Raw genomic sequence first — 21,912 nt, forward strand, 5'->3', positions numbered from 1 at the left:
TGTTTACGTAAAATTAGGTCATCTTATATTGAGTATTCCCTTATGTTTATTCTGGTTAGCCTATGACGGCCCGTTTGGCCCATTTTCCAATGACAGTACGATAAGAATGATATGAAATGTTGGTACTCGGTTGAGTAAGGCACCGGATGCCCGTCGCGGACCATCGGTTTGGGTCGTGATAAAAGTGGGAAGGGGCGTCCTAGAGGTGGAGGCCTAGCCGTTGATATATTATTTTTTTCTAGTATGGCTGAGATTGCTACATTAGATGGTGTCATTACAGGTACGACCTCGATTTAAAATAAAGGAATAATTTTCTTCACTTGATTCCGTTCTGAGTATCAAGACGAGTCCTCCTATTGTGCTCCACTTATGAGTGATCTTCGTAATTCTATAATCTACTTATGTGTTTACTCCTGTTGGGATATTCTATGGAGATAACTACGCCTATCATTCTGTGCTGGTCACTAATAAGAGCTGCGAGGCTAAATGTGGCATTCTGTTACTCATTTTGGTAAGTTTTGAAGTAATTTACGGATAATTAATTATAATTTTTGAATTATATGCCCTACTGGTGTGGGGTTCATTATGTGTTGTGATTTTGTTTAACAGGAATTATTTAAAAGGAGAAAAGTGGAAGGTTTCGATTGACACGATGTGCATATTACTTGTGATTCAGAACTGAGGATGATATCCTTCTGATGAAAATCTTGTGTTTAAGTTCTCCCTTGTGAAATTAAATTTGTACTATAGTACTAATAAGGAGCCATGCCTGTTATGCTTATTTGAAAATTCTTGTATGAAATTATCTGTGCATACATACCAAATTCGTGTTGTAATTATTGAGTTTTAACCTACGAGGTAGGTGCCCGCCCAAGTGGCGTTAAATGTGACTCGTTAATTCGGGTAAATAATTATGAGGTCTTCATGCCTCGCATCTCGTAATCAGTATTATGAAGGTTTGAAACGAGATTTTTTGTTAACATGAAGTTGACGATTCTGTAATTGATTATGAACAACTATTAAGACCAGATTGACCCAGAAGGGTGCTCCGTTCATGTGGACTGAAGAGTGTGAGGAGTGCTTTCAAAAACTCAAGACAACTTTGACTATATCCCTAGTATTTGTATTACTTATAGGTTCAGGATCTTACACAGTGTATTATGATGCATCTCGTATTGGACTGGGTACAATATTAATGCAAGATGGCAGAGTGATTGCTTATGCGTCACGGCAGTTGAAAGTTCATGAGAAGAATTATCTTGTTCATGACTTAGAATTGGCAGCCATTGTTCATGTGCTAAAGATTTGGAGACACTACCTCTACGACATGTCATGTGAAGTATTCACAGATCACCGTAGTCTACAATATCTATTCAGACAAAAATATCTAAATTTGAGGTTGAGAAGATGGTTGGAGATGTTGAAAGACTATGATATCACCATTTTGTATCACTCTGGAAAGGCCAATGTGGTGGCCGATGCTTTGAGTAGAAAGGTTGTGAGTATGGGAAGTCTTGCGTATATTTCGGTTAGTGACATACTGTTAGCTACAGATGTTCAGACTTTGGCTAATCAGCTCGTGAGATTAGATGTTTTAGAGCCCAGTCGGGTTCTAGCTTGCACAACCGCTCGGTCTTCTTTATATCAGCGCATCAGAGAGCGGTAGTATGATGATCCTAATTTGCTTGTCCTTAAGGACACTGTGTGGCACAGTGATGCCAAACAAGTGGTTGTGGGGGGAGACGGAGTTCTGCGAATACAAGGTCGTATTTGTGTGCCTAATGTTAATAGAATTCGTGAATTAATTCTTGAAGAGGCACACAGTTCCAGGTATTCTATTCATCCAGGTGCCGCCAAAATGTATCAAGATTTATGACAATATTATTGGCGGAGGAGAATGAATAAAGATATAGTTGCATATGTAGCCCGGTGTCTAAATTGTCAGCAAGTCAAGTACGAGCATCAGAGACCTGTTGGTTTGCTTCATAAGTTAGAAATTCCTGAGTGGAAGTGGGAGCGTATCACTATGGATTTTGTTGTTGGGCTCCCACGGACTCAGAGAAAATTCGACGCAGGATGGGTCATTATGGACAGGTTGACCAAGTCAGCACATTTCATTCCAGTAGCAGTTACCTATTCTTCAGAGCGGTTAGCTAAATTTTACATCCGCGAGATTGTCCGCATTCACGGTGTGCTCGTGTCTATCATTTCTGATCGCGGTACGCGGTTCACCTCGCACTTATGGAGGGCCGTACAACGTGAGTTAGGCACGCAGGTTGAGTTGAGTACCGCATTTCATTCACAGACAGACGGACAGTCAGAGCGCACTATTTAGATATTGGAAGATATGATTCACGCTTGTGTTATAGACTTTGGAGTTTCTTGGGATCAGTTCTTGCCACTTGAGGAGTTTGCCTATAATAACAGCTACCAGTCGAGCACTCAGATAGCTCCATATGAAGCATTATACTAGAGATAATGTCGTTTGCCAGTTGGCTGGTTTAAACCGGGAGAGGCTCAGTTGTTGGGTATAGATTTGGTACATGATGCCTTGGATAAGGTCAAGATTATTCAGGATCGACTTCGCACAGCTCAGTCTAGGCAAAAGAGTTATGCCGACCGTAAAGTTCGTGACATTGCATTCATGGTTGGAGAAAGAGTATTGCTCCGGGTTTCACCTACGAAAGGTGTAATGAGATTCGGAAAGAAGGGCAAGTTGAGCCCTAGGTATATTGGACCCTTTGAAATTCTTGAAAGGGTGGGTGAAGTAGCCTACAGGCTTGCGCTACCATCTAGTTTATCAGTAGTTCATCTGGTGCTCCATGTGTCTATACTCCGGAAATATCATGGTGATCCATCCCATGTATTAGATTTCAGCTTAGTCTAATTGGACAAAGATTTGACTTATGAAGAGGAGCCGATAGCTATTCTAGCCTGGCAGGTCCGACAGTTGAGGTCTAAGAGTTATCCTTCAAATCATGTGCAATGGAGAGGTCAGCCGGTAGAAGCATCTACCTGGGAGTCCGAGTCGGACATGCAGAGTAAATATCCACACCTCTTCACCAACTCATGTAATTTTCTAATTCTGTTCGAGGATGAATGTTTGTTTTAGAGATGGAGAATGTGATTACCCAAAAATGTCATCTTTAATTTAAACGTTCATTTCTGTGTTCTATGAAGATGTTAAGAGCTTACGTGCTATGAGTTACATATCACCTGAATAGTTGATGTTAATGGCGTTCTTTTTCTAGTAATATATTGCTTATAGTGCCACTATTAGTATTGTTGTCATGTTGTATTACGTTGATTGGATTATGTATGTGTTGTTAGGATTAGTTTATGGGATTCTCTGGCAGGTGGATAGGCCCAATTACAAAGGAAACTCTAGCGAAATTTCTGAAAAATTTGGGAGTTAGTCAAATTTGGGAGTCTGAGATGTGTGAGAGAAGAGATGTGTTATGTTAGGTGTTTGGAGCAGACTCTAATTATCATTCGAGGACGAATGATCCTAAGCAGGGGATAATGTAGTGCCCCGTAAACTTTGGCCAACAAATTTAAGGTTTCGTGGTGCCAAGGTAGGCTAATGTATTGTATTTTCGGACTTATTGGGTTGAACATTGCGTTAAGGAGTTGAATCATTTCAACCTCGCGAAGCCAGGTCTGTAGCACGCTAGACCGTGCTATATCCCTCGCGAAGCCAGGTCTGTAGCGTGCTAGACCGTGCTATATCCCTCGCGAAGCCTGGTATTTAGCTCGCTACAGAGCTCGCGAAGCCTGGTCTGTAGCTCGCTATAGAGCGTGCCTAGCCTAGTCTGTAGCCCGGTCCGAAAATGGAGAGTTTTTATAACCCGACCCCCATTTCATTTAACTCGTTTAGGGGTTCATATTTTGGGTATTTTTCTGGTGTTTTAGAGAGAGGGAAGAGAGATTCTAGAGAGAGGAAAGGAAGGACTACGAATTTCACTACTCTACCTTGAATCAAACCTTGAAATCGCATCAAAGGGTTGATAGAGCTTCAAAGAGGTAAGAATTTCTTTCTCTAATCCTTCAATTTCGAAATCCAATTAGAAATAGGTAATTAGTAAGATGATTCTTGGTGTGAGAGTATTAGTTATACATGCTTGTACCAATAAAGTTTGTCGGAAGATTGTTGAGTTCAAATGGGTAAAGATTGAGTTGAAAATGATAAAAATCTTCAAATACTTTAATTGAGGATTTGAAAGGCAATCCGATGTCGGAATTTAATAATTTTTATATGGTTGAACTCGTATCGAAACGAGTGTTTGTATTTCATAAAGTTTTAGGGATTCGAGATGTGGGTCCCACTATCGATTTTTGAGGTGAATTTCAGATTTTAGTTTGGAAAATTAGTAAATTCATATGGAATTAATTCCTACTATTTGTATTGAGTATACTGAATTATTTATGACTAGATTTGCAGATTTCGGACATGAATTCGCAAGGCAAAGGTTTATTGTAATCTTGAATTTGGTTGCAAAGTGAGGTAAGTGTCGTGGTTAACCTTGACTTGAGGGAATAGAACCCTTGAATTATTTGCTACGTGAATTTCATATGTAACGGTGTATAGGCAAGGCGACGAGTGCCTATACTTGTCAAATTAATTGTTTGCATAATTATTTAAAAATTATAAATTATTTTAAGACACTAATTAATTGTTATAATAATTATTTCTCTCATATTCCTTATCAATTATTAATTCTTGAATTCATGCAATAATTGTTACATGCTTATTTAATTTATGTGTCTTAATTGCTACTTGACATTTATCATATTAAATATGAAATTGCCTACTTTCTCCTTGATTTTCCACAATTAATTGCTACTTGTCATTACTTGTTTCGTGAATAAATTATAATCATTGTATGCTTTGTTGCCTAATAATTTCTTATTGAATGTGGTATTTACTGGAGTATTTTTATTACAATCAAGAGTTGTTAATTTTATATTGCTGGAGTGGGTTGCACGCTGCAACGGAAATAAAAATGAATATATATTGGGGGACCGGGTTGCACGCGGCAACGAATTTTATTTTAAGTTTATATTGTTGGAGCGGATTGCATGCCGCAATGAAAATTTATTGAAGAATTTTATTATTGGAGCGGTTTGCACGCCGCAACGAAAATTGATTGAAATAATAATTGGTTATGACTGCCGAGTTGGTTTCAACGGTTGAAATGAGTTTCATGTTTTATTTCTATTATTGTTGCTATTACTATTATTGCGTATAGGTTAATGTAAGTGACCTGTCTTAGCCTCGTCATTATTTTGTCGACGTTAGGCTCGACACTTATAGAGTACATGGGATCGGATGTACTCATACTACACTCTGCACATTTTGTGCAGATTTCGGAGTTGGTCCCAACGACGTACTGTAGATTTGCTCGGATTCAGCTACCAGTGGAGACTTGAGGTATAGCTGCACGACGTTCGCAGCTCTAAAGTCCCCTTCTACTTTATTTTAGATGTGTGCTTTCTTTCAGACAACTTTATTTTATTTAGACCCTTGTTTGTATTATTCTAGAAGCTCGTGCACTTGTGACACCAGTTCTAGGATGGTATTGAGACATCGCTATTATTATGGATTATTCACTTTATTTTAGACTTTATTTCCGAATTTGTTTCTTTGTTATTAATTAATTTTTAAAAAAAAAGTATTTTAAAATGGCTAATATTATTCTAACGTTGGCTTGCCTAGCAAGTGAAATGTTAGGCGTCATCACGGTTCCGAAGGTGGGAATTTTGGGTCGTGATATCACCCAATATTGCCAACTCATCTATCTTAACCTTGATATATGCTTCAAATGAAGCTCTTTCACATGCCCAGAACTTCTTCCTCCTTTCCTAACCTTTCCACTTTTGTTTCTAGTTGCTCCATATGTGTATTGCACATATTCTGTGATCAGCATTTGGCATCAACTCAGCCACAGATTGAACAAGTCTCTTAAGCAAAAAGAAAAAGAGTTAGCATATCAGAAACATATATAAATTTATGCATTAAGAATAAAAGGAAATATATACCTTCTGCATATCAAAAATGATGGTCAACCCTTCACCTTGGGATTCTATGAGCTGCAAATCATGCATAAGGCACCGAAAAAACCATGACCGTGTGTTCTTTGTCTCATTTTCAACCACTGCCCAAGCAACAAGGTAAACTTGGTTGTTACCATATTTGCCAATACATGATAGTAGCTCACCTCTACACACCTCCTTCAGAAAAGCTCCATCAAAGCCAATAACATTTCTACATCCTACCAACCAACCTACTTTGCAAGCATGTAGACAAATATAGATCCCCACAAATACCTCTTTACTAGGTATTATTTCCTTTGAAGTCTTTAACACAACAGTGTTGCCAGGGTTTGTAGACCTCAACATGTCAGCATAATCATATACTCTAGCAAACTCCAGCTTGTAATCACCCAGATAATTACCCATGACCTGATGTTTAGCCCTGGCATAGATAGATTTTCCCACATACACACCATACTTTATCCTAATCAAATCCTGCAACTTCCTAATCTTTATGTTAGGTTGCTTGATAATCTTGTCTTTGAAATGTTTAGCTACCCATGCTGTATTAGCCATCTTGTTTCTTGTTGCTCTGAAACACTTATGAACATGATAGTAGTTGCTGACAATGAAATTCCATGTGTGTCATTCCAAGCTTCCCAAAATATGCCATCTGCATCTTGTTGAGTTCACACATGTTGCCCTAACCCTATGTTGCTCATTAGGCCTCAACTTAATTTTGAACTCTCTTTTGTACAACATAATCTTGCAAAGTAGTTTTGAACTGTTTAACACTTTCAAAAACTATTTCCAACTGGAAACAAATTTTCTTACAAGCAGGATCAAAGTATATACTGTTGTTGTATCTTCTTGGTTGAGGGTTATGTACCCCATCTTCTTCAACTACTTCATCATTTGTATCCCCACTACTTGGATCTGAACTGTCCAGGTATTACTTATCCCCTCCCAACTTCCCAGCATATTTGGAACACCTATCTTATACATGTCTTCAAAACCAGGGTCAATACCTACAGGCCCACTAGGTATCTCATCAGTATTAACTTCACTAGATCTTAATTTACTACTCTTTTCGTTCACTTTAGCCTATCTAGCAGCAACAACTTCATATTCTAGATCACTTGTCTCTCCAAGAATATCCTCATCAGCACCATATAATGGCTCATATGTATCATTATCATCATCAGAAATAGCCTCATAATCACCATCCTCACTCTCAGAACTTCCCTCATCACCCTCAGAATCAGTTGCTAAATTAAAGTTGTAGAACTCACCTCCATCCTCACTAGACTCTTCTATATCCTCTTCTATATCAGCAACCCTCTCTTTACCCTTCACATGAGAGTTATCACCCCTATTTATATCATTGTTAGGTGAGTTTGTTACCCTAACATTAATATCACGTGTTTGCCCATGTGGTATTTCATTAAAGCGACATGGTTGAACATCAATGGGGTCTATATTTATACCACCACTACCCAACATTTTATCCAGGTCCAAATCAACACATGGTGTATTAATTGTGTGACATAGATACACATCAATAAAATTCCCATCCTTAAGGTCTTTACACAAAGCTAACACATCAACATCATATTTCAGAAATCGAAATTCTCTTTTTTTGTTAATTTTACATTCATATTTATCTAATGTTAAGTACCCAATATTCTTTTTCCACTCATTAAAATGAATTATGTGCAATTCATCAATGTCAGCTTGAAGAATAACTGTCCAAATTTGTCCATTTACATACCTCATAAATGGGTCGGCCACTAACCAACCTAGATGATGAAATTGTAATCTGACATATACAGCCATTGAAACCTATAAAAAATAAGAAAAAGCCAAGTCAGATACACTTTAACCCTAAAAAGCCATAACTTTATCACATCGGGAGACAAGAATATTTTGATATGCAAAAAATTCATAATTGTTTTTAACCCTATATGCCATATCAGTTTTAAAAAAGACAAAATCCCTAAAGTAAAGTTAAAATTTGACTATTTTCCCCCAAAACCCTAATTTGAAATCCCAAATAACAAAATAATTTGTGCATGCAAACAAAAAATAGCTTTGACTATCACACATTATTTCATAAGAAATTAGATGATAAAAGAGAAAACGACATCAAATGAGACAAAATCCCTAAAGTAAAGTTAAGATACAATTGTTTTCCCCAAAAATCCTAATTTAAAATCTCAATTAACAAATACTTTGTGCATGCAGATAAAGTATAGCTTTGACTATCACACATTATTTCATAAGAAAACATATGACAAGAGAAAATGACATCAAAAGAGACAAACTAACCTTCAGATACTATAACGTCACTGGAATCAAAAGCGCTGACCAAATGAAGATCGATCAGAACGTGATTAAGAGATAATACACGAAAACAAAAAAATGAGCGAGTGATTATGATCGATTTTGGAGGGGGTGACTAATTGTTCAGGCCATTAGTAACCTAGATTTAACAGGGGAGGGTTTAGTTAGAGAGAGGTAAAATGAGAGTGTTTGGTTGGTCTATGGAATAAAATAGGGGAGGCTCCGATTAGTTGGGTTAGGGTTTTCACGCCCTTGACGTGTAAGACATCCATTGGTCATTTGCTGATTGGATTGAAACCTCTGTGTATGTGTAATACACACGCGTACGGTCAATGATCATATATGTTTATTAATTAAGGGAATAATGAGTTAGAGTATTCAAATGGGAAAGTATAAAGTTCATGTAGTGGCTTTTAAAAGCCCTATAAGTTTAAGTGGCTAAAAAGCCATTTAGCCTTCTCAAATATAGGTATATTATATATATTCCTAGGAACTATTAATTCCTCTTATTCATTCTCTATATTTTTTGGCGTGTTTTGTGATTTTTCCAATATGTCACTCCATGGGTTTAGATATTATCTAACTTTAATACAAGATAAATCTTGAAACAAAGGTGAAAGTTATTATTTAAATTATGAAAATAGCCTCTAATTAAATGTAAGCTTCGATTTCATACAATAAACTCATATAGTTTGTCATAACAATTGCTTTGTGCATGGAGATTTATCCAACTTTAATGTTACATGTTAAGAATTTACGTGACATTCAAAATTAGTTTGGTTCTGGTTGGGAGACCAAAATATCCGCATTATGTAAACTCAAAAGACTACATCTGCACAATGTTATACAAGAGATCTAAAAAAGATAATTTTTTAATTTTAACATTGTAAATGAGAAAAATGACATTGTATAACCGCTGTAAAAATAATAGCCGAAAAAATATATAAAATTTGTATATTTTTTGGTATATATACACATTATGTATGTTATATACAAAAATTATACAAATTTTATATACTTTTCGGCTCTCAGATGTAAATAGTTTCTGGCGCGGGCTAAAAGTGATATTATCCCTTGCAAATGACCATGAAGTCATATTTTTCTTGTAAATTACATTTATTTTTTTTTGTTTGGGTATTATATAAAAGATCATATTTGCTCAGGCCTCAGAGTTAGATTAAGTTACATGATTCCATGCCGAGTCGGCCTTAAAAATTGGCGGATTGAGTAAAAAGTTGATGATTAATGAGGCACTGCATATCGTTACGAACTTACGACCAATGGGTTTATGTAACAAATCCGAGGAATATGATAATGTCCTTAAATTATGTTCTGATTATTATCCTTATTGTAAGTTCTGTCTTTAAGCTATGCAAATACTAGTAATTTACCTTTGATCCCACCCCCTCTCCCCAGTCCCCAAATCCAAATGAGAAGGAAAACTCAAAGTTCATACTATGCGTCCAAGACATAGGTTTAGGGAGTTTTAGCAGAGAAGGCATCAAGAGATAAAATGACATTAAGCTTTTTATTAAACAGTCATTGAAACCTATAAAAAATAAGAAAAAGCCAAGTCAGATACACTTTAACCCTAAAAGGCCATAACTTTATCACAGTGGAAGACAATAATATTTTGATAAGCAAAAAAGCCCTAATTTTTTAACCCTAAATGCGTCATAAAAAAGAAAAAAAAAATCCAAAAGTAAAGTTAAAGTTCGACTGTTTTTCCCCAAAGCCCTAATTTAAAATTCCAAATAACAAAATAATTTGTGCATGTAGATAAAATATAGTTTTGACTATCACACATTATTTCATAAGAAATTAGATGACAAAAGAGAAAACGACATCAAACGAGACAAAATCCCTAAAGTAAAGTTAAGATTCAACTGTTTTCCCAAAAAACCCTAATTTAAAATCCCAAATAATAAATACTTTGTGCATGCAGATAAAGTATAACTTTGAGTCTTTGACTATCGCACATTATTTCATAAGAAAACATATGACAAGAGAAAACGACATCAAAAGAGACAAACTAACCTTCAGATCCTATAACGTCACTGGAATCGGAAGCATATACCAAATGAAGCTCGATCCAAACGAGATTAACAGATAATAAAAGAAAACAAAAAAATGGGTGAGTGATTATGATCGATTTTGGAAGGGGGTGACTGATTTTTCAGGCAATTAGTAACCTAGGTTTAACAGGGGAATGTTTGGTTAGAGACATGTAAAATGAGAGTGTTTGGTCGGTCTATGGAATAAAAAAAAGGAGGGAGGGGGCGCTCAGATCAGTTGGGTTAGGGTTTTTGCGCCGTTGATGTATAAGACATCCATTAGTCATTTGCTGATTGGATGAACATGTCTGTGTATGTTTAATACACGCGTGTATGGTCAATGATCAGATGTGTTTATTAATTAAGGGAATAATGAGTTTGAGTGTTCAAATGGGAAAGTTTAAAGTTCATGTATCAGCTTTTAAAAGCCCTACAAGTTTAAGTGGCTTTTAAAAGTATATTATATATTCCTAGGAACTATTAATTTCTCTTATTCATTCTCTATAAATTTTGGTGTGTTTTGTGATTTTCCCAATATGTCACTCCATAGGTTTAACTATTATCTAACAAGATAAGTCTTGAAGCAAAGGTGTTATTATTTAAATTATAAAAATAGCCTCTTATTAAATGTAAGCTTAGATTTCATACAATAAACTCATATAGCCTGTCATAACAATTGCTTTGTGCACAGAGATTTATCCAACTTTAATGTTACATGCTAAGAATTTACTTGACATTCAAAATTAGTTTGGTTCTGGTTGGGAGACCAAAATATCCTCATTATGTAAACTTAAAAGACTACACGTGCACAATGTTATATAAGAGATCTAAAAAAGATATTTTTTTAATTTTAACATTGTAAATGGGGAAAATGACACTGTATAGCCGCTGTAAAAATGATAGCCGAAAAATATAAAATTTGTATATATTTTGTATATATATATATATATACATTCTGTATGTTATATACAAAAATTATATAAATTTTATACACTTTTTCGGCTACAGATGTAAATAGTTTCTGGCGCGGGCTAAAAGCAATATTATCCCTTGTAAATGACCATGAAGGCCTATTTCCTTCCCAAACGTAAGGACCATATATGAATAATTATGTCAACGTTTTGTAAAATTCGTTAAGATTTACATTTAATTTTTTTGTTTGGGTATTATTTAAAAGATCATATTTGCTAAGGCCTCAGAGTTAGATTAAGTTACATGATTCCATGCCGAGTCGGCCTTAAAAATTGGCGGATTGAGTAAAAGTTGATGATTAATGAGGCACTGCATATCGTTACGAACTTACGACCAATGGGTTTATGTAACAAATCCGAGGAATGTGATAATGTCCTTAAATTATGTTCTGATTATTATCCTTAATGTAAGTTCTGTCTTTAAGCTATGCAAATAGTAATTTACCTTTGATCCCACCCCCTCTCCCCAGTCCCCAAATCCAAATGAGAAGGAAAGCTCAAAGTTCATAATATGTGTCCAAGACATAGGTTTAGCCCTTTAGGGAGTTTTAGCAGAGAAGGCATCAAGAGATAAAATGACATTAAGCTTTTTATTAAACAGTCATTGGGGAGATACAGTACATGAACTGATATGTGGTATAGTCAAACAGATTGCCTGATGAACTAACTGACATATTGTTTCTCAAGAAGGCTTCCACAAAATGCCAAGTCAAACCGTTCCTCTGGAGGATCTCCAATGCAATCAAAAACTGCATCTGCATTTGAGAAATTTTCGCCCGCTGTGTACCTGAGTATAGTATAGAAGTTAACTGACTATACAGAACAATAACATGTCGGATTAATACAAAAATAACCAAACGATATTCGCGACAGGGTAATAGTCTGCAAGAATTGGTCTAGCAGTGGTGAAAGAGCAAGTAGCATAGACAAAAGATACTAGCTACTCGTTCAGAAGGAAACCACAAAAGCTGTTAAAGCTCTAACAAGATCTAGACAATGCATCTCTCTCCTAATACTCTACGAGAGGTCCTTTAAAAATAATCAATAAACATTATCCGTCATGATAAGATAATCCCTACTTTCTTCTTAACATAAATAGATGCTTACTTCATATACTGAAATTTGTTTTAATGAAAAGAAACCATCAACCTAGATCACCCTTGTTACCTTCCCCTTATTGATTAGGCATGTCCTTCCCTTCTATCTCCTCAATTGCACTTAGATTAGACTAGTTTAACTGATCTAGTGTAAACAGAAAGCAATTGGAGCAAACCTCTTGTGCGTCTAAGCGATTAGAAAATATCCAAGATGGAGCCTCAAGCCCTCACCGACAACTAAAAATCAGTCTTCAGACGTATTTAGACGTGCAAAAATGTTATCTTTAAACCCTTTTCACGCCTTACAGTGCAAGTTTGAACAACTTTGCCACCTCCACCATGTTCACCTAAGTGCTAAGAGGACTCTAGTCAGGAATGCCATTTCGATTGAAGGAAATATCCTAGGGAGAATGAGCCAGGTTTGCAAAATCAAACAATAGAAACCATTGGCTTCCCAGTCAAACATATTTTGCTTTTTTTGGCTATCAACTTCAACGATGCTCTATAGGTTTTCCTGAAAAGCTGTCCGTTTGATCATGAAATATTCTACCTAGGTTATGCTTCAACAAGATGTTTCACTAACATAGAATTTCAGAAACCAAGCAAGAGAATTCCTGTTAACAATCGTTGAAAAAGAGAGAACCGAAATATGCACCAGGGAGAGAGACAGAGGTGGTTGGTTCAAATAAAAAGCAACTTACCCACTCTTAGTCACAATGCACTTCATTCCAGCCGCTTTGGCAGCTGCAAGACCTATGCCACTATCTTCTACAACAACACAGCTGCAAACCATAACAATATTTAGAATTCAGAAAGAAAATGTTAAAAGTAGCAAATGCTAACAGCAAGATCCATGATATAATAAAAGCATTTACTCTCTGCTTCAATCTATAATCATGTAACTTCTCAAAGGTGTCATAACGTTAGTTCCCAATTCAAGTATAAGCTTTCTGTGTAAAATACCTTGAAGGATCAACCCCAAGGGTGTCGGCTGCTAATAGATAAATGGCCTGCAAGGAAGAAAGTATATGGTATTAAACATCTAAAGACTTCTCACTGCTACGACAGTACTAGAGACTACGTGTCTCCTCAAATTGAAGTTCTACTGCAACTTGCTGAAGAGAAAGCCACAGTTCATACGTTTAAAATAGCTATACACCAGAGTTTGCAGATCATCTTTATACATTGATGGACTTCAGAGAGCAAAAGAAGTATAGAGAACGCTAATGGAACATATATTTTCAAAATTTTAGATAATGAGGGATGAGATGTTTACCGGATCAGGCTTCTTGCGAGGAACCACGTCGCCCGCATATATCTGGATCTTTTCCGCTCGCTCTGGTCCCAACAAGCATGAGACTATCGCTGAGACCTGAATTTCAGCAGATTTACTTAAAATTGTGACCACAAAACAAATCATTATCTTAGGATGGTGACAACAAATAATCCATGCCAGTGCTTTATTTTCTGTTTTTTTTCTTTCTTATTTCTTCCAACAGATGAGCAACTCCAGATAGCAAGCCAGCAGTTAGCATCTTGTGCTGTAACCAATTCAATAGGAGCAAAAGGAAAACCTAGCAGTTTTAGTATCAGATGAATTTCTCCTAGAGTAGATCTCTTCCTATAATTTTAAGTGGCAATAGCTTCCCATATCATTTTCTTGGTCTAAGAAACTACAATGTCTACTAAAGCGGTGAATTTAGGTTAAATAGATCATCAAAAGGTAAAATGGTTAAATATATGCCCGTTTATTTACTCATGGTTCTTTATCGTGATAAATTAGTAAACATCATACAGGAATACAAAAAGTCTGAGCATAGCGGCAACATTTAATAGCAGATAATTGTCAATAGACTCGACATTGGCACATAATACAAACACTTTAGAACCTGATTACTCATACCGCCTTTTCATTGGAAGTGCTGCATACTGCAACTTTCACTCCATTACCCAGAGCTTGATCAACCAACCTGTAATATTTAGTTCGAAACTCTTAAAATATGGAGAAGAACAATCTTAAGGAAAATTATTCTGACTATTGAAATTTTGACCATATATTTACGGTCCTATATGTCTAATTAACCATAATGAGTTTTTCATATTAAGATGCTAACCATAACTGATTTTGATTTATTATTCCATAACTATATTAAATATGACAGATACAAGAGTCTTCAACCCTGAAAACCTCGGCGCCTAGATAGAACTTACTGCATGGTTGTCATATCCTTGAATAGTTGTCTTAAATGCTCGAAACAAAAAGGAAAAGAAAAAGAATGTAGTCCTGGGTCAGGACTGCATATGTTCGAAGCATATGGAAAGAATATGTTCATCTCAAAGCTAAATGAAATTCATTAACTAATGTACATGATGATTAATTCTGGATTACTGAAGCTCCAGAATGCATTGTAACTATTCTACTTCTTTAACGAGATAAAGTTAAAGAGCTTACTTTGCAACACCTGGCCGAAGTGGCAGCAATTTCTTCTCAATGAGAGCCATGAATAATTCTGTCTTTCGCTTGTGAAGTCCTGCAATAAACCGCTTTCTTTCTTCTTCAGTTTTGGGTGCATTTTCTGGCCAACCCACTTTATTAAAGTAGGCTGTCATCCTATAAACAAAACAAGTCAACCACAATGAGATCAATTTAAGGCTGCTCTATGAATGAAATGATAAACTGAAACTCTAGATAAATTTCTATTTCTCTCCTAATTGGAAAAACTAAATCATTTTTCTAGAAGGAATTAACGTTACCTTTCTTTTCCACCTCCAATTTTGAGCAATTCTCCATACAAATCCACATCCCAAGTTACACCCAATTCCTTCTGCGTACCATGTAAATAGTGAATCCTTATGATCAAAAGGTTATCAACAAAAATAAGAGAAATCAGATAAAAAAAATCACTCTTTTGAGCAATCACAGTTCTATCAAACACTAAATTCAGGTTCAGCATGAAATCAAGCGTTCAATTTCAAGGGAGTAGTGAAAGTGTAGGTACCTCAGCAAAGGTGTCATTGAAAGAAATACGGTGACCATCTTTCTCGGTATCAACAAGTACACCGTCGCAGTCAAAGAGCAGTGCCTTTGGGAGAACTGAGGCTTCCGACGAAGGCGAAACAGAACACGTAACCACCACACCAATATTACGCCTACTCGTCTTCTTACTCTTGCTATTAAGAAGAGTGGCTACTGATTTTGAAGAGAGCAGTGCGCTGTTTGTATTGGGTAGTGTAACTGTGGATGGCAGAACAGAAGCTGCTTTTCTTTGTGAAGAAAAGATGGTTGGGGAAGAGACAACCCTTAACGCCATTGGAATTGTTGCTTCTCAAAGTCCACTACCACTCGTTTATCTCAGAGAATAGCCGCTTCATTTCATTTGGTTGGAAAATAACGGTTTTCCAACCATATGTTATCCGCCCCATGACCCTACCCCGAAGCATAACACACAATCGAAGTAGCCCCGCATTGCGGTCGAAATCATAATTTGAAGTTATGAATAATTTTTTTTGGACGAATTAAAAGAAAAACGTACCACATAAAATGAAAATAAAAGAATGCCACTAGTGAAACTAAGGAAATAGAGAAAGTTGAGACAAAAAAAAAGAGGAGAGGGTCTGTCTAATTAAACTTAATTTGAAGAAGATTACAAAATAATTCGTAACGTGTAAGAGAGAATATGGGGGGAAAAAGTGTGGATCTCTCTATTTATAGGTCATCTATCATTACAACCTACACTGCGAAAATTAAGCGTTCTAATTTCACTAGTTTTTTCTATTAAGGTTTATAAAATTTGATCATATAATTCGGTGTGAGTTATAAAATTGAAGACGGATTAAGATATCTTGCCTGCCAAGCGGATAGGTGAATGGCTGAAAGATAAAACGTGCAAAGTAGATCGTGTACGACACGGAACTTCAGACTCGGAAGTTGATTTTGAGGCAGTTAAACTTTAAAATTTCATAAAATTTGACTATTCCTTAAATAGGGGTCCTAAAAAATGCTACTAGTGCTTTTCGCTCATTCTTGATTATGTCAGTCAAGTTTGAAACTTTCTTATGGGCCAAGTGTACGAAGCTAAACGGACAGTATTTTAAAGCCCATTACTTTGCCTATTTGTGCTTGTGAAAATTGCAAAATCATCATAATTCATAGCAATTAGCATGGATTAAAGAGCAAAGACTTCTAACAAAACTTTTCCTGTTGAGTAAAGCTTTCTTCCATATATATACTTTATTGTAAATTAAATTAGGAACTTTATCTAAGCTTACATTTCCTACTATTTTTCAAGTTTGCGGTGACTAGCAAAAAACATTGAACCTTAGTGGTTAACCAATTTAGGTGCTCTTGTGATTTACGTCGTCCTCTTTATTTATATAGCAAAAATCAGAAGTTGGCACTTCCATAGAGCTAGTCACCCCATTAATTCATTTTTGTTGCATTAAACTTTTACAAAGGAAGTGCATGAATCCAAATTTCCAATGCACGCTTCTATCACTGAATTATCTCATGTAACTTTAAACTTGAGTTGTACTTGGAACCGAGAAAAAGGTATCTAATTGAAATTCAACCATTTTTTTAATATTTCAGTTTGATGTGATAGCAGGCAGATATTAAAGCCAGAGCATTATGGCAAGAATCGATCAAATAACAATTACGGTTCTCGATTATCACATTTAGATATCGGCAAATTATAGCATTACATACAACATAATTGACAAGCGTTCAAATTTTATGCACAGACAATGAAAAGGATTGTTACGCTTCATGTTTTTTTTTTTGGTAAGATTACACTCCATATTTTCGTACATAAAAGTACGTCGTAAGTCAGTTAATTTAAACTCGAAAATGAGATCATCTCTGAAAGTACATAAAGTAAGTTAATCATGTTACCTTGGAGGTAACAAATATTTAATATCATGAACTGCAAGTACCAAAAGGTTTAGAAGCTAAACAAATAGAAGAAAATAAGTTTCGTTGAAAGTCGGCAAGTTGAGAATGTTATAACCCGTACTTTTGGGGTGATACTAGGATACTTAACATGATAAGTATGTGATTTTATGAGGTATTTTAGTCGTATTATAGTCGTGTGTTAAATTTTGAAGTCAAACGAGTTATGAAACAAAAGTCGATAAAAGTTGCCGCAAGTTACATTTATAATTTTATTAAAAATTTTGCTCTAATTTACTGAGCATTTCTCTCAATGTACTTGGAATTACGGGGTGATCCATCCGCCAAATTGAAGATCTACGAGTCTAGATTCTAAAGCATTATAATGTTTGTCAATACGATATCAGAGTAGAGAGATATTCACATTTTCGCGATACTGCGCAAGCATCTCCTTTGGAACCCACAAGGTCGGTAGAGAATTATCTTGTTATATAAAGTTGTGGACTTCGTCTCTAAGCCGTATTTAGACCCAAATCAGACCTAAAAACTCTCTAGAGATCCTATACATATCCCTAGAATTTTGAAGCAATTCCATCATCCGCAACTCAAAATCAGAGGCGAACACATCAACACGATCCTTACGACATACGTAAGCCTTTGCTGTTCTCCTTTATCCTTATATCTCGAGGTTTGGAAAGAGATTCATGGCTAAGGAAGCTTGTCACCTTTGTATTTTAGCTATACAAGCATACGTATTGGTGTGCATCAAAGGGAACAAGGTTTAGAAGCAAGAACACAAGAGGTATGTAGGGTTTTCGTTTCGTTTTCAGCATGATTTGGTTTAGCTATGTTCTACCCTTTCTTCTTGATCTTTTTAAGTATTTTTCAAGGGAAATATCAGCGTGTATTGTATCCTTGTATATTATTCAATTTCATATGTGAATTATGAAAGAAAATAGTTTAGGTTGGAACTTCAAAACACAACAAAAACAAACGGGCAAATCGCCAATTTGGCCTATGCCATCCAGACTTCTGTTTGTTCTGCTTAATTGTCATGTTTTGATACTTAGATTATTTCTAAATCATATTTAGACTTTTATGTCACAAGTTAGCCACTACGAGTCAACATTACATTCACAATTCCTTTTTGTCGATCGTTTGACACTTCCGTGAATAACTAGATCTCCTTTAGTTTGATATTATCATCTTGGTCGGGTATCCATTCCCGTGTATATTGTGGTGCTTGCTGTTGTTTTTGGGGATCATCCAATTTTAAGGGAAACTCTGATAAAATTTTTGAAAATTCGAAGAGTGAGACAAATCTTGAGTTCCTTGGTTCTAAATTGATTATAGAGGGATCCTAATGAGTTAATTAACCTTAGAATCTCATGTACATACTTAGTTTTTCCCTAAAATGAGGATAGACTCCTCCGTCCAACTTATTGATGGCGAGCGTCAGATTACATTTGCGATTCTGTTTATGGTTTCCTTCATGATCTCTTGAGTCCATATGATGTTACCACATGTGTTATGCCTCATACATGCTTACATTCATTATGCTGGGGGAAATAGCCCATAACACCGGCGAGGACTATTGAATATATGCTGGGGAAGATAGCCCATAACGCCAGCGAGGCCTATTGATTATTTTCTAGGGGAAGATAACCCATAACACCAGTCGAGCCTGTTGATTATATATTTATCTGATGGGGGAATATAGCCCATAACACCAGTCATGCATGTTATATACGCGTATATAGCTACGGTTTGCATTACATGATTATACATGAGGCTAGTTTAGTTTTACAGTTACCTGATTTGGGGGGATATAGCCCATAACACCAGCCAAGTACCAGTTCAGATTGTTGTTCAGTTTTAGCAGAGTTTCAGCTTAAACTTCGGTTCAGTTCGAGATTAGTTGCTAGTTTAGACTCTTGTTTAGCTTTGAGCTTATATTCAGATTTTCATCTTACATTCATACTTTAGTATGCTTTACATATGCTTTCCACCCTACATACTTTATACATATCGTACTCACGTCCCTTTTTTTTCTGGAGACGTTGCGTTTCATGCCACACAGGTACAGATAGATCAGTGCTTGAGCCACATCAGTAGGCCATCCACCAGTTATTGGAGTCACTCCGCTTACTCCTGGAGTTACTTATCTTTTGGTATGTGTACAGTCAGCTAGTTTGGATATGGCGAGGCCTTGTTCCGTCCAGTACTTTTTCAGTTCAGCACTCCTAGAGGTCTATAGATATGCACTTGTGCAGCTAGTATGTTTCTATATATCAGCTTGTGTTAGCCCTGTCACCTTTTCAGATTGTACAATTCTTATCAGCTATGCTTATGCTTGTTCAGTTTATCCATTTATATTCTTGATTAGTATATTATCAGCAAGTTTAGTGATGATCGACACTTAGTGTCGGTTATCCGTCGTGGCCCTAGGCTGAGTCATGACAAGTATTTTATAAAATAAGTCATTTATAAAGTTAATTTAGTATGTAAGTTTTTGGTATGAACATTAATTGATACTATGGTAAAAGTGATAATTAAACCATTATAACAAGTTAAACTACATTTTAAATTTCTAATACTGTTTGTTCACCTAATTTAAATCCAATTGCGAATGACTTTTAGGTTGGAAGTTGATGCAATCCACATTACTGGTTCACTCTTGTCTTTTGTTGTGTTGTGTGCGTCCGTGAGAAGCTAAGGGTTGTCCTTAGTTTTTATTTTTTTCCTTCTTTCAAGAAAAACTTGAAGGCATTATTCCTAGGGAATCTCTCTCTATATATATAGTGGTCCCTTTTAAACTTTATTCATTCCCTATCCGTGACCTAACGAATCTAACTTTTCTACTACACAAAAAGAGAAGGTCGTTAATTGGTTGAATATATCGATGTCTCCTCAGCATATTAAAAGCGCAAGCAAATTGTATTATCTTCTGTCTTCTTTAGGAGTAATGGTTTCATTTAAGAATGTTCTTTTTCGAGTTTTTGCTTTTCTATAGCTTAATTCAGGAAAAAGAAATATTTAAGGTACGTACCTCGCACAAATTAATGCGATGTATTGTTAAGTAATTTCGTTACTTTCGTCAATAGTGGTACCTTTCAGCACTTTGACCAAAAACCAGCTCTTTCCCAAAGTCCTAACTAAGCACGTGACCATACTTTACAAGGTGTGCTTGGTAAATTACTCATTTGTCCTTGATACTTATTGTGCTTCTTATGAAGGTCTTATGTGTAATTAAGAGGCAACCCTAAGCCCACAGATATATTTAATCGCTTCCAAAAATAATATCAAAAAAATCTTTTTGTATATATATATATATATATATATATATATATATATTAGTATATTTTATATACTTTTTTGACTAACTATCCTCCAACCTATTTATATTTTGCCCAAATAAGAGTAATACTAAAATGTGACAAACTAATTAAAAAGAAAATAGTTTCGCATGAATATATAATTCCTATTTTTTACCTTGTATCTTTTCAACGATCAAATACTCCTATAAGGAAATTAGAGATAAATAAAAGAATTCAACATAGTATTAAAAACCTAATGCAGATAAGATTCACAATTTTCTACTTTTTCTTCTTCTTCCTAAAAACCACCTCTGTATCCAACCCAAATCCATCAATGCGCCTCCCCTCAATCAGCTCAGACATCTTGAACAATTCCTTAAGTGGCTCCACACTGTACAAATCATTAGCCGAATACTTATCAGCCCGTCTAGATAACGACACGTGTAACACGCAAATCCCCCCGGGCTTCAACGTCCGTTCGATCTCCCCTACAAACTTCCACGGATAAAGCGCATGATCAAACACATTTGAAAACTCCAAATCAAAAGTCTGATCATCAAACGGCTGATGATGAAAGTCACCTTTAATCACTAAGGGAGGATAAGGTACCAGATCAATGCCAACTGAATCGTTAACTCCGACCCGTTTTAGTGCCGCCACTTCCTGCCCGACCCGTGCACCAACACAAAGAGCTTTTGAATTATTAGATAAGAAACCTCGAAGCTTTAAATCTTCGAAGAATTCAGAGAAGACCCGGACTTTACGATCCCAATCCCGGGTTGTCCAGATTTGTCGGAGTTTCGGGTTAAGGGTCTTATTGAGCTGGCGCTCGATGTATGCATCGTAGGAGGAATAACCGGGTCGGATTCGGAGGTCCGGTGGGAGATTAGCGGTGGTGGGTTTTTGGAGAGAGTGACGTGGAGTTTGTAAACAGAGGAAGGCTAAGAAGGATAGAGAGAGAAAGAGGGAAAGGATGAAAGGCTTGAGGGCCAGAGGCAGTTTCTGAATATTTATCTTCATGCTTACATGATATGGAGAATGGATATATCTACACGTAAAATATTGGGTTTCTTATTTTGAAATTTGAACAGAAAGTTTGTTATGGAAAATTGAGGGGTGTCGAGGGAGGAGGATTGCGTGAAATAATAAGAAAAGCATAGAATTATAGAAATAAGGTGCTTTACATATGAAGCGGGTTTTTAAAAAGAA

General features: G+C 36.0%; 3 protein-coding genes across 3 annotated transcripts; all 3 read right to left on the reverse strand.

Annotated features, from left to right (window-relative positions):
• Positions 1-5,883: 5,883 nt before the first annotated feature.
• LOC142179886 (uncharacterized) lies at positions 5,884-6,609 on the reverse strand. The gene is made up of 2 exons (XM_075250774.1): positions 6,040-6,609; positions 5,884-5,961 (listed from the first exon to the last, which is right to left on the reverse strand). The coding sequence occupies exons 1-2, from the start codon at positions 6,607-6,609 to the stop codon at positions 5,884-5,886; spliced, it is 648 nt and encodes a 215-aa protein (XP_075106875.1).
• Positions 6,610-11,967: 5,358 nt separating this feature from the next.
• Positions 11,968-15,887, reverse strand: LOC107760931 (CBBY-like protein). Its single transcript, XM_016579069.2, has 8 exons — positions 15,498-15,887; positions 15,253-15,323; positions 14,951-15,109; positions 14,402-14,468; positions 13,775-13,870; positions 13,462-13,508; positions 13,200-13,280; positions 11,968-12,188 (listed from the first exon to the last, which is right to left on the reverse strand). The coding sequence occupies exons 1-8, from the start codon at positions 15,807-15,809 to the stop codon at positions 12,065-12,067; spliced, it is 957 nt and encodes a 318-aa protein (XP_016434555.1). The 5' UTR covers positions 15,810-15,887; the 3' UTR covers positions 11,968-12,064.
• A 4,970-nt stretch (positions 15,888-20,857) lies between these two features.
• LOC107760915 (uncharacterized) lies at positions 20,858-21,903 on the reverse strand. The gene has a single exon (XM_016579048.2). The coding sequence runs from the start codon at positions 21,721-21,723 to the stop codon at positions 20,983-20,985; it is 741 nt and encodes a 246-aa protein (XP_016434534.1). The 5' UTR covers positions 21,724-21,903; the 3' UTR covers positions 20,858-20,982.
• Between the last annotated feature and the right edge of the window lie 9 nt (positions 21,904-21,912).

Source organism: Nicotiana tabacum, chromosome 4 (assembly GCF_000715075.1).
Source record: "Nicotiana tabacum cultivar K326 chromosome 4, ASM71507v2, whole genome shotgun sequence".
NCBI classification, from domain to species: domain Eukaryota; kingdom Viridiplantae; phylum Streptophyta; class Magnoliopsida; order Solanales; family Solanaceae; genus Nicotiana; species Nicotiana tabacum.

What these genes read in the sequence shown, in the direction of transcription:
- LOC142179886 (XM_075250774.1), bottom strand. Translation starts at nt 6,609, where the DNA reads ATGGCTAATACAGCATGGGTAGCTAAACATTTCAAAGACAAGATTATC. An exon ending in TCATTTTTGATATGCAGAAG is followed by an intron (nt 5,962 to 6,039) that starts GTATATATTTCC and finishes TTTTTGCTTAAG; the next exon opens with AGACTTGTTCAATCTGTGGC.
- LOC107760915 (XM_016579048.2), bottom strand. Translation starts at nt 21,723, where the DNA reads ATGAAGATAAATATTCAGAAACTGCCTCTGGCCCTCAAGCCTTTCATC.
- LOC107760931 (XM_016579069.2), bottom strand. Translation starts at nt 15,809, where the DNA reads ATGGCGTTAAGGGTTGTCTCTTCCCCAACCATCTTTTCTTCACAAAGA. An exon ending in CTTCGGCCAGGTGTTGCAAA is followed by an intron (nt 14,469 to 14,950) that starts GTAAGCTCTTTA and finishes TAAATATTACAG; the next exon opens with GTTGGTTGATCAAGCTCTGG. An exon ending in CTTGGGGTTGATCCTTCAAG is followed by an intron (nt 13,281 to 13,461) that starts GTATTTTACACA and finishes TATGGTTTGCAG; the next exon opens with CTGTGTTGTTGTAGAAGATA.